Raw genomic sequence first — 13,631 nt, forward strand, 5'->3', positions numbered from 1 at the left:
AAATCTGCATGTAACTTTTGACTCCTCCAAAACTGAACTACTAATAATAGTCTACTGTTGATCAGAAGCCTTACCGATAATATAAACAATAAACACATATTTTGTATGTGTATTATATACTGTATTCTTGCAATAAAGTAAGCTAGAGAAAAGAAAACATTATTTGAAAAAATCATAAGGAAGAGAAAATGCATTTACAGTACTGTACTATATCAAAAAAAAAAATCTGGGGCACCTGGGTGGCTCAATCGGTTGAGCATCTGACTTTGGCTCAGGTCATGATCTCATGATTCGTGATTTTGAGCCCCACATGGAGCTCACTGCTGTCAGTGCAGAGCCTGCTTCTGATCCTCTGTCCCCTCTCTCTGCCCCTCCCCCACTTACTCTCACAACTCACTCTCTCTCTCAAAAAAAAAAAAATAATAAAAACATTGAAAAAACAGTCCACGTTTAAGTGGACCTGTGGAATTTAAACCCATTTTGTACAAAAGTCAACTGTCCTGTTTAGAAATAGGAATCCACCTCCCTTCATAATACATTATTAAAAATCTACAAAGGGACTTTCTCTTCTTGTATCATATTCTTATATATATCAAGTCTTTGGTATGGTGGTAGAGACACATAGATATCTAGATAGATGATATCTAGATACATGGATGGATAGGTAGAGAGAGATAGACCGACCGCCTGACTACCTTCAAACTAACATGCCCAACAATTTATTAACTTTTTGGTCTTTTTGTTTATGGTTAAATCAGAACTTCTGTTATGTTCATAGTATAACCAGCCATAATAATTAAATATGTTGATAACCTTTGCTCTTAAGAAAGTGACTTACTTTATTGATCTATATTTATTGCTACATAAATACATATATCTATATTTATAGATTCTCTCTCTCTCTCTCTCTCTCTCTCTCTATATATATATATATATATATACACCAAATAGGATTATATATACTTTTTACTAAAAAAGCAGCTATTCCAAGGGGACATTGTTATCTAATTATGAATACAGTTTAAGTTACTAAATAAATGTGACAGCAAGAAAATAAGAATTTATAATCATAGGTTGTTAACGATCTTTATTAATGCTTCTATTAAAACTAAGTTTTACCCTATCTTATAAAATGAGGCTCAAACACAGTAAGCAACAGACAATTTTTGAAATAGCTTCATATTCAAACAAATGTTAAAAATAAAGCTAAAATCTTTGCAGTTAAAAATAGAGACTTACACATAAAAAGTTAGGAGTAAAAGCATTTTTACTCATTCAAAAATCATCAAAACAAAGCATAAATATACATAATGCACTAGCATATATGATTTAAAATATATATTTGAATATAGACGGTGACCTAGTTTGCTGTGTGTAACAAAATGGAAAGTTTTCTGAAATGAGATTCACCAAATTTTAGCAACAGTTTTTAAATGACTTGAGACTTTAGATTAATTGTACTCTTTTCTTAATATTTACATTTTATTTAATGAATAAATTACTACCATTTTTTACACACATAATTAATTTTCATAATATAACTCGTGTGAGGGACTGAGATTCTCTAATTATACAATTAATGTTTATAAATAAAGAAAACTAGTAACAAAAATAGAAAGTTCAGAAAATAAGTAGTTCAGACAGGAGGAGAGATAACACTCTTTTGACTAAAAAATCTTGAACCATTCGTTAGTCTTTTTCTACCTTTGAAATGACTGGCAACTATTTTCTTCGTTGTCCCATATTTTTCACATGGATAAAAGTACATCGGCATTTTTACCACCAAGATAGAAGTAAAGTACGAAAAACTTGATGACACCCTAACAGCATTGCCAACAGTTGCTCAGCTGTATCCACAAAAATCTCACAATGAGCAAAGCATCATTTGATATTGCTCAGTAGCAATATTTTAAGTAGCAAATATTCTATTTTTATGTAACATTTTATATACTTGTTTTAGAACATTAACATGGGTAATTTCATTTGTAAGTGTAGCAGTAGTCACAGGTTTTTATCTTTCTGTTCCCTTCATTTTTAATCCGTGAAATAATATTTTCCCTTTAGCTAATACTTTGCACGCAGTTCAGGAAAACAAAAAAAGGAACACTATACAATAAGATTAATAATAACAATAACAGCTAACATTTATGTTCTATGTATTAAGCAAGCTTCCATTGTTTTGTGCAGTAACTCACTCAGTACTGTCAACAACCCTGTGAAGTAGCTGTGATTCTTAGCCCATTTTACAGATGAGGAAACTGAGTTGCATATGGGTTAAAAACCTTGCCTATGGTCTCATAGCTATTAAGTAGCGAAGCCATGATTTAAACTTGGGCAATAGAACCTTAGTCCATAATTTTACCACTAAACTTTCCCACAGATACTGACAGTACAATATGAATCACAATAGAAAAAATAAGATATTTAATGATAGAATCATACATATTAGATCATATTTTGCAACCCATGGATAAATTTTCAAGCCATATAGAAACCAGTGTAATCATGACTGCCAAAAGAATTCAAACTACAAAAATGTAATGACAAATGTTATTGCATGTTAGGTAAATATTATTGGGAAAAAATCCCAAACCCTGCAGTGTAAAAAGCAACCGATAAAATCCAAATCCTTCTCAAAAAAAGATGGTTTTTCAATTTTATAACCCAAAACCTTAGTTTTAGCATTTTAGATTTCCACAAAAATATAACTCTTTCATACTATTAAGGCAATATTATAAGTGTAGGGAAAGCACAGGGGAAATGTTTCTTTGAAGCTGAAAAATCATTCATTTTAAACATCACACAAAACATATAAAATGCTTGTAAAATTACACATTGTTATTGAGATGCAAAAATCAAATCAATTTTTAAAATACCAAAATATGTTACTGTTTATCAATTTACTGAGCTTCTCTGAGAAAAAATAATCATTCAAATATCATTCTTACTATAGAGTCAAAAAGCATAAAAGATAAATCTACCTGCCATCTTCATTACTTCGATAAAATACAAGAAAAGGGTCTGACTTTCCAAAAAAGTCCTTCTTGTCCAATTTGTTCGCACAAAATTGCATCAGAACAGCATCCTACAAACAAAATTAATAAAATATCTCAAAACCTGGGTTATAAATAACTAGAAACTGCAGATCACAAGTAAGACTTGACAAGAAAACAAATTTACCATTTTAATGCAAATGGCCAAGTGTGCAAGAATCCCGGACAACATAAATTACTTTTCAAAGGGTTGTGAGACTAAAAAACTGACTCTGCAAGTTTCTGTTCTAGTCAGAGAACTAATACTTTTTTATAACTTCTAACATTTCTCCCTGGAAAAGTGATATTAAGTATGACTCTAGATATTCAATATTATAATACAAGATCTCCGTTCACACCTTCAGTTATTCAAGTACACATTTTTAGAACATAGCTTTTTTAATTTCTCAGGAAATAAGTACTTATCATCTACTGCGTATCTGCCATGGATTAGGTGTTAAGATATTTTAGATCACTAAATGAGGTACAAGACAGATCCAGACTGACCACATAGTTGTCTATCTAGGGGGAAAAAGGATTCCTTTTTAATTATCCGTAAGTGTATTACAATGTCTTAATAATAATTCTTATTATATTGGGCTTCAAGAAAAGTAAAGCACTTTCATGTTTTCTGTAGTTTAATTACACACTTGTATGTTAATTATTAAGGCAAATCAGTAATTGTTATCAATGTATATATTTAAGCACTCATAAGCTACATGGTTTAGCTTAAAAGTAAACAAGCTGGGGGCACCTGGGAGGCTCAGTCGGTTAAGCGCCTGACTTCAGCTCAGGTCATGATCTCGAGGTCCGTGAGTTCGAGCCCCGTGTCGGGCTCTGTGCTGACCGCTCACAGCCTGGAGCCTGTTTCAGATTCTGTGTCTCCCTCTCTCTCTGACCCTCCCCGTTCATGCTCTCTGTCTCAGAAATAAATAAACGTTAAAAAAAAAAAAGTAAAAAAAAAAAGTAAACAAGCTGGAGTATCATACATTAAGGAAGTTAAACATTGTTCAATTATGTAGGAGAAGTACCTTTGAAAGGTAGAAATAAATAATTTAAAAATAAAAATCAGTATTTTGATTTGTTTTTTAACTGAAAAGAGATGCTAACAATTTTGAAAAGACAGAGTGTCAAAGTAATTCAGATTCAACCAAGAGGTTGCAGTTTTAAATACTATTTGGTATTAACTATGACTACAAAGGCACACTCTTATTCACCACTTTTTTATTTTGCAGAGTCCAGCAATTATTTATTAAAATCTACGTAGGGGTATCTAGGTGGCTCAGTCAGTCAAGCTTCCAACTCTTGATTTCACCTCTGGTCATGTTCTCAAGGTTGTGAGATCCGGCACTAAGCTTTGGGCTCCAGGCTGGATGTGGAGCTGGCTTAGGATTCTCTCTCTCCCTCTCCTTGTGCCCTTCCCCTGCTCACTCTCCCTCAAAAAAATAAAAAAGAAATAAACATCCACCTAAAATTCCCATTACTTCAGCATTTAAAGGAACACTATACAAGAGATGATGCTATGTCTCTTTTTCATTCATTCATTCATTCATTCATTCATTCACTTACCTAGCAAACACTTCTCAAGTACTCAGACTAGAATCCGGGAATAGAGAGATGAATAAGACATATTTCTGCCCTTTTAGAAGTTCATAGCTCTAGATTTCTGGTCTTCAAAGCATTGGTATAGTGTCATTTTACTTTGGAATTTAGCACTGATGCAGTAACTTCTGCCAGAGGAACACTCGTAACAGAGGAACACTCATAGCAGAGGTCACTGCTGAACAGGCATAATAACCAATATGTATTTTAAAGAAAATTAAAAGAACAAAGGCAAGAATATGGGCACCACTAACACCTCAAACCTCTCAGCCATGATCACTTTTCAAATCTGAGGTTGAAAGAGCAAAAAACTCTTTACTATTCTTTAAGGAAGCAGTGAGAAAATCATCCTGATGATTTCTAGTTTTCTAGGAACAAGGGACAGGATATTGTTCTTGCTACAGGGAAAAAAAAATACACACACACACATACACACACACACACACACACACACACACACATTCTTTCAAAGTGCCTGGACCAAAATATAAACCACCAAAAAAAACATCCTGATATACTCAAAATGCATAATAGATTAGTGAAATGTACATACTTCAAATTGCGAATAAATCTTCACAGAGAGTAAATATTAATGAAACAACTTTTCATCACTGGTAAATGTAATACCAAGTTGTAGTTTTTCAAATTATATTCCTTAAGATTTGCAAAAAAAAATAATTGATTAAAAAACACTGGGGTGCCTGGGTGGCTCAGTTGGTTAACCATCCAACTTTGGCTCAGGTCATGATCTCCCAGTTCGTGAATTCAAGACCTGCATTGGGTTCTCAGCTGTCAGCACAAAGCCGGCTTCAGATCCTCTGTCCCCCAATCTCTCTGCCCCTCTCCCATTTGCATGCACATGTACACTCTCTTCTCAAAAATAAATAAATATTTAAAAAAGAAACCTTAAAAAATAAAATAAAAAATAAAGATTGTTTTCAATGTACTAAATTGTATAAACTTGGGGGAAATATGTTTTGCAATTACCCAAGTTAGTAATTTAGCAGGGATTCCATCTGCATCTAGCACAAAAGAAAACTAATTTCTGGGAGGAAAAGACAAGCATTTACTTATTTTTAGAAATATATAAGCATCGTTGCAAAGTTGTTTTTTAAATCTCTTGTGCTTTATGCCACCTGAGAGAATTTTAAGGTTTGTCTTCAATGCTTCACACCAGTAAAATAAGCTTCCTGTGGAAGAAATCCACTCGAATATGCCACAGGCACTTTTAACTCATTCAAATCTAACTTGCTCCTCCTGCAATCTTCCCAGCTCAATTAGTGGTTAGTCATCCACTCAGAGCACTCAAGGAAGCTGCCCTTGACTCCTTCCTTTTCCTGACCCTTTATCCAAACCATCAAGTCACACCATTCCACCTCTAAAAGATTTCTCAAATCTTCAGTCTGGCTACACTGGCCTCCCCTTAGTCTGAGCCAATCTCCTCTTGCCTGGGACATGCACAGTGGCATTTATTCCTTTCTCCCCCTCCTACTCTTGCAACTTTCCAACCCATGTTCCATTCAGTAGACGCCATGGTGTTCCCCAAACATAAAAGAAATAATATTGTTCATAGTTTAAAATGCTTCAAGGCTTTCTCTTGTATTGAGGATAAACACAGAAATTTAACATGGTCTACAAAGCCCAGCCCTAAATGGGCTCTGAGCAGCCTTCTCCACCTTCATCCCCCAAAGTTTTGTCTCCATTGTCTCCCACTCCTAGCCCTTTGCCACCACACACCTGACACACTTCCTTCCCTCCTCACAATTTTATGCAAGTTGTGCGTTTCAGTGGAATTCTTTCATTTAACTGGCAAACCATTCCTTAGGGTTAAGCTTAAATGTCATTTTCTCAAAGAAGCCTGCAGTGATCCCCTCTCCAATATAAAGGAGATTCTCCACCATGCTCTCTCACATTGGATCACTTGTATACATCATGACATATTTACCTGCATAGTCATCTGACTAATGTCTGTCTTTCCCACAAACTACCTGTTCATTAAAGACAAGGACAGGGGTTGTTTGTTGTTGTTTTTTCTCACCATTGTGCTCTAAGCATCCATTCCAGGGACTAGCATATTGTATGTTTTGTAAATATTGTGGAATCAATCAAATCAATTAACCAGAATGAAAAACATTATTTGTGGATAATTTCAAGCTACTTTTAAAGCACTGAGTGAACAACTCTATCAAATTATGCAAATTGATGCAAAATCTCATTATTTCTGGAGCACTTGGGTGGCTCAGTCAGTTGAGCATCTAATTCTTGATTTCCGCTCAGGTCATGATCTCGCAGTTTGTGAAATCGAACCCCTCATCGGGCTCTGCACTGACGGTGAGGAGTCTGCTTGGGATTCTCTCTCTCCGTCTCTTTCTGACCCTCTCCAGCTCTCTCTTTCTCTCTCTCAAAATATATTAAAAAATAATTATAATTTAAAAAATTGCATTAATTCTTATGCTGGCATTTGATAGATATATTACAAAAGTTGCATTTTGAAATAATGTAATACTAGGTTGAGATAATTAAAATTATCACACTAAGGGGCGTCTGGATGGCTCAGTTGGGTAAGCATATGACTCTTACTTTTTTGGCTCAGGTTATGTTCTCATGGTCCATGAAATCGAGCCCTGCATTGGGCTCTGAGCTGATAGTGCAGAGCCTGCTTGGGATTCTGTCTCCCTCTCTCTCTGCTCCTCCCCCACTTGCACTGTCTCTCTCTCCCTCAAAATAAATAAATAAATTAAAAAAAAATATCACAGTAAAAATAAAAATTTGTACAAATTTATAATTTACACATCGTTCAAATGCTGCCCCTTTTTTATTCTACAAAGTAACTATCTGGGTAAGATATCAAAACATCTAGCATTTTACAAATGCAGAAATTAAAGCTCCAAGAACATAAACTCACCCAGCTGAATATTGAAAGAGGCAAGACTGAAATCTAGGTGCCCTGATTCCAAAGTTATGCCCAAGTAAATAACTAACAATGTGTTTTAAAGAAAAAAAAAACATCAATTTGTAGGATGTCAAATGCGAAATAGTTATTTCATTCAAATTTCTGTGATAATGCCTGATATTTTCCAGGTACCCTTAAATGTACGTTTAACAGGCACTGCCTTTTCTGAAGTAACTATGAACATTGTTTTGAATATATTTGCTCCTTCTACTATATGAGCATAGTAATATTATTTCAAGGTTTATACACCTCAATGATGCTGATTATCAATAAGGCTGTAGGTAAGGCTGAGAACACACCATACGTAAGTCAAGTCAAATCTAGATTCTAAGCAATGTTTTAAAAATATTAGATCTATAATTATTAAGTATAATAAATATGTGTTTACTTATTGGAAGATAATTCCAGATATTCTAAAGGCTTTAGTAGCAGAAAGAGTGGTAAATGCCTCTAGATGACTAAGTAACAGATTCTACTTCATTTGCATGTAAGCTTTCCTGTTCCTTTCTGCTCTTCCAAGGAAAACAATAGAATTTAAAGTGGAAGGTATTTAAGATGCAACCTGGCCGTACTCAATCTATGCCCTTGGTATATTGGTTCTATTTTGAAATAGAACTAATCATCATGTGTTCACTGGCATAACACAAAATCACCTTAACACCAAGATTTTGGCAAAATAGCATGTTAATGTCAACACAAAGAACATGTATCATATTGACCTTGAACTTCACTTTCTCTTTCTTCCCTCACTGTACAAAATACATATATACACGTATATAAATTTAGAGACAAGAAGTATAAATGATCATTAGATGACATATTTTTAAGAAATCATTGTGTCATTTTAACAAAGAATAAGATGGTAAGTAATATTTCTGCAATTAAAGTGTTATACTTTTTGTGATGCATTTTTAGTATACATAAAATGTTTTCATGTATGTTATACTTTCAGATTTAATGTTACGATAGTCAATTATTAGAGCTGGGAGAATTTTTTAAAATATTCTAGTGACTTGGTTCACATCTGGCTTCCCCCACTTGCAAATATGGAAAATAAATCAGAAGAGTCAAGTGATTTCATAAGATAAAACGCAAATTCCTAACAAATCCAGAACTCAACTTAGTTTGGTCTTTAACAGCATTGTACTGGGCATTTAGGCTCTGGGCATTTTAGACATGAGAAAACATATCTAAGCAGTCAGATACCACAAAAAGAGTGAAGGAAGAAGAGGAGGGTCTCAATTTAAATGCATTTTAACTACTTAAATTCTAATATTTCTTGTTTAATCAGCTCCACAACACTATTACTAAACTTCCCTTTTGTTATCTCACTGGCCACTCCCTACCCCACCAAAATTTCAGTTTCCATCATTTGCTGGCAAGATTCTGACCATATTGTCTTAGAAATATATTATGCATATAAAGCCATAGTAATTATCTTTAAAGACAACCTCTAGAGATTAAAGTTACATAATCAGATAATAATTACACACTCAGATAATAAATAGTAGTTCTCTATATGAAAACTGCAGCCAGTGTCTAAGCATTAAGTTTTTAGTATTCTTTGGGAACTTCTGTTCCTAAAATTATGAAGCAAAAGTTGAAAATAAAAAAGCCCCGAGGTTTAATCCAGGACAATCTTCTTTTTTCCCCTACCAGAAACAACAATTCCCAGGGATCCTCTGGGCCACATTAAATAGTCAATATTGACTTCAGATTCAGAGAGCTATCATTAGTTCCAGTGTGGAGTGTCAAAGACATCACCTCATTTCTTGATGACAGTAAAATCACTGAACATGAGTCAATGGCTATATCTGCAAATCACAACTAAAAATAGCAGTTTTCTAAAAATACTGACTGTGCAGTCTATATCATCACATTCCTAGTTGGCATAGTAGCTGGTCCTTTCTTCAAACGTGAGCTTCCCAAGCTAACGAAAGATGGGAGCTTACATAAATTCTAAATTAATTCAATTAGAATTATGGACAAACAAGTATGTTACGCAAAAGGACTAAAGTCAAACGAATAGAAACACTCCTTGAAAATCACACAGAAGGCTTCAAAATTTTTACAAGGACTGAACTGATTGGTACAACTGATAATTTCTAATAGTAATGCCCCTCCCCCATTAATGACACTGACATTAGGTTTTATTTTAATAATTTCTATTTCTTAAAAAGACTGTTACAATAACTGATATCCTTTTGGGACTGTAAGTGTAGTCTCTCTGGTTAAAGTGCTAAGTATCTAAAATGATGTCTTACAGACCACCGAATTATATAATATAGTCTAAATTATAAAATTACTCAAGAATAAATCATTTAAGTATAGTTTCAAAAATATTTTTCAGAAGTATAGGAAATACTTTTTAAACCAAAGAAATATTTACTTACCCTGCAACAGTTTAATTCCTCTGCTGTAAGTATAATTGTACCACATTTCTTCCCTGGAATTCCTCTAAAACAACAAAAATATATTTATATAGATTAATAATTTATGTTAATTTTATATCATAAACTAATATTATGTTTTATTTTCATGGAACCAAATAAAGAGCATACTACTAAGAGATTAGCTCTTTCCTAACAAAATGTAGTCCTTCCTAGTTTCAACCTTGAGTTTATCCTATAGATCCACATTTCCTAATGAAGCTAAACATATCAGACATCTGCCCAAGAATCATTGTTTCATATTGTCTACCATATGTAATATAACATAATATAATATCTATAATGTAATAAAACTTTCTCCCATGGGTTCTAAAATTTCTATTATGTGATTAAAACCTATTCTTCACCTTGGTTTTCAATATTTCTTTCCCCTTTCATCAACATGCTTATTTCTTGGTATTTATTTCCTCTTTATGGCCATTCCCATGCCCTGATACACCTCATCATGCTAACTGCTCCCTATTTCACCTCAAACCTTCCATATCCCTAGAAGAAGTTCCATTTGTCCTCAGAAACTTCATCCCGTCAACCTCACACAAAGTCGGCCTTCTCCACAATCCCATGGCGCTTGAAGTAAGTAACACAAGTTTAGCATTTAATTATTCCTAACTTGTTACCATCACATATTTTTCCCTGTCTTTTCTCAAGTAGATTATAACATCCATAAGAGTAAAGTTCATGACATAGACCTCTTGTGAAGCAATAGAGTTAAATGTCTACACATAGCAGGTGCTCCATATACACTGAAAATATGTAATACATAAGCAAAATTAAGCAAAGTCGAACTCGCACACATTTTTCTTTGTACATGTATCTGGTATATTTATGCTCACATAGATTCCAGCTGACACAAAAGTGCACTAGGAAAATGCAAGGTGTGTGTATGGTTCCCTGCGTTACATGAGGGAATACAGAGACAAGTCCATAAGAATCCCCCAAAGAGTAATCCTAATGCTCTCATAGTATACTTCATGGTTCTTTTGTCCCATCACAAATCATAGTTCAGACTCTTCTGTTATTCCTGGGACCTACAAGTTGTGGAATTGCAGCCCAACAAGGGTGTCTGTCCTCAAGAATATAATTCATATCTGATAATCTATATCAACATGGATGCAACAAATACATAATCCCCTGTTCTCCATGTGTCAAGAGACTTGGCTCTTAGCCTAACTGGGAAGAAGGCAAAAAAATAAAAATAAAAAGGCTGAGTTATAAATTTAACAGTGTAAATTATACATATTCTAAAACTACTCTATCCTTTCTTCCTTTCTACTGTAGTATTTTCTTCTGGAGAGTACCACTTGGTTTTGAACTAAAAATGCCATCTCATAGCTTGTGCAGTAAACCGCCTATCACAACATTTTGTTTTCTTTATATCTTTCCTCCCCATTAGGTTAACTATATGTCAGGATCTTCCATTTTCTCCAAGTCTTTATGACTAAAAGATCAATTAATTTATTCTTGCACATCTTTCCTTGGAATATTACATACATCTTTTTTAGCATCCTTCCAGCAACCTTAATCGGTTAATTTTTGTAATCTAGCTGTACCTTTTTTCCTCCTGTCAATTTCCAGATTTACATTTTACATGTTATGACAAACTAAACACCCTGACTGAACGTGTACCTGAAAAGACTGTAAAATGCTGAATAAAATTTGCCACAAAGTCTTTATAAATGCTCTAGTAACCTGGCAAGAACAGTAAGGACCAATCAGAACCTGAAGAAGAAAAACCAGAAAGACAAGCAGAGGTGACCCTGTAGAGCTTGATCTTGGGCTTCTTTTTCATGACACCTTAGGACATAAAAATAAGAGACCAAAAAAAGCAGGGGAGGGAAAGACTCACAAGGTGGAGAATTCAATAAATGACTAATACCAACACAGAGCTTAGATCACTGCCTGATTGTAGCATGAATTAGATACAAACATTCACTTGGGAGAGACCTAAAAAGTAAATCCCTGCCTTAAAACCTGATGATGAATAAAAGAGAAAAAAAAAGTCTCCTAATCATTCATACCTCAAACAGTCTTGCTGGTTTTTCACTACCTGGTAGTTATAAAAAACTCTAACCAAGAATTCTGTTTGGTTGAAGTGATCATAGGTAACTGGTAAATGGAAAACATCTCTGCAGAGTTTGCCTTCTAACTACATCTCGAAAGATTCTCACATTAAAAATTTTTAAATACATATGAGTTCATGTATTTAAGTATTAATACATTAAGTATTAAGATATTCAAGTATCACAAAAAAACTAAAGGAAAACTGTACCATGTATTAGGGTCTCTAGAATCAACAGGCTACAGCATCAAATACAGACTTAGAATACTGGAAATATTATGAATAATTTACAAAATGTAAGCGTGTATAATATACCTAAAATTTAAAGAAAGATATGGAAATATGAGTAACTAGCAAAGGATAATAAAAATAGTTGAGAATATTTGGAGAAAAAATAAGGAACTTCTGGAAATAATAGAAAAAGAAAACTCAGTGAACAGATTTAACCACAGATTAGACACAGCAGAAGAATTAGTGAACTGAAAGATAGATGTAAAATAATTATCCACAATGCAGTAGAGAGAGGCAGACTGTACTGGAAACTATTATAAAGAGGTTTACAGACATGGAGAACCAGATAAAAGTTTTAATATACATATCATCAGAGGTTCAGAAGGAGAAGAAGGAATAGAGAAGATGTAATATTTGACGAGAGAATGGCTGGGAAACTCCAAGAAGTGATGTAAAAAATCAGTTTCCAGACTCAAAAGGCTGAATGAATCCCAAGCAGCATAAATAAAAGTAAATTTATACCTATACACATGAGAGGACCATAGCAAAAGAGCAGAGATGAAGGGCACATGTTCAAATGAGCCAGAGAGAAAAGACAGATTGCCTACAGGGACGGGAATTTCAGAAAGAACACTGAAGGTGAGAGACAAGTGAAAATGTCTTCAGTGTTTGAAAAAAGTAACTATCCCCCTAGGCATGTATACAGTGCACATCCCTTTTAAGAACAAGCATGACCCACAAAGAATTTTAAACAAGTAAGCACTGAGGATTTATAGCCAAAGATCCTTGCTTGAGGCCTTTCTAAAGGACTTCAAACTACAGGAGAATGATCACAGATGGGAAGTCTGCAATGAGGGAAGAAACAATAAAGGAAGTGGTAAAATACAAATAAATCTTAATAAATATTGAATATAAGACAAGAATCAAAATGTTAAAAACTACATAACAATACAAATGATAGGATTAATTAGGAGAGTGAGAATTTAAGTTAAATCTTCTGATGTTCTTTGTTCAAGAAGAAAGGACAAGATGCTTCGAAGTGAATAGAATTTGATAAATTAAGCATGTATGTTTATTTTTTTTAATGTTTTTATTTATTTTTGAGACAGAGAGAGACAGAGCATGAGCAGGGGAGGGGCAGAGAGAGGGGGAGACACAGAATCCGAAGCGGGCTCCGGCTCTGAGCTGTCAGCACAGAGCCCAACGCGGGGCTCGAACTCACGGAGTGTGAGATCATGACCTGAGCCAAAGTCGGACGCTCAATCGACTGAGCCACCCAGGCACTCCTAAGAATATAGGTTTTA

At 34.2% G+C, this 13,631-nt stretch overlaps 1 protein-coding gene across 4 annotated transcripts in view; it reads right to left on the reverse strand.

The window, feature by feature from the left end:
* CPNE8 (copine 8) overlaps window positions 1-13,631 on the reverse strand; it is a 285,057-nt gene that overhangs the window by 167,280 nt on the left and 104,146 nt on the right. For all 4 annotated transcript variants that reach the window (XM_053226117.1, XM_027035891.2, XM_053226118.1 and 1 more), the window contains 2 exons: window positions 9,981-10,044; window positions 2,982-3,085 (listed from right to left, as the gene is read on the reverse strand). In XM_053226117.1, the coding sequence (XP_053082092.1) occupies window positions 2,982-3,085; window positions 9,981-10,044 (168 nt within the window). The remainder of the gene's footprint in view (window positions 1-2,981; window positions 3,086-9,980; window positions 10,045-13,631) is intronic.

The sequence above is a fragment of the Acinonyx jubatus genome, chromosome B4 (assembly GCF_027475565.1).
Source record: "Acinonyx jubatus isolate Ajub_Pintada_27869175 chromosome B4, VMU_Ajub_asm_v1.0, whole genome shotgun sequence".
NCBI lineage: Eukaryota > Metazoa > Chordata > Mammalia > Carnivora > Felidae > Acinonyx > Acinonyx jubatus.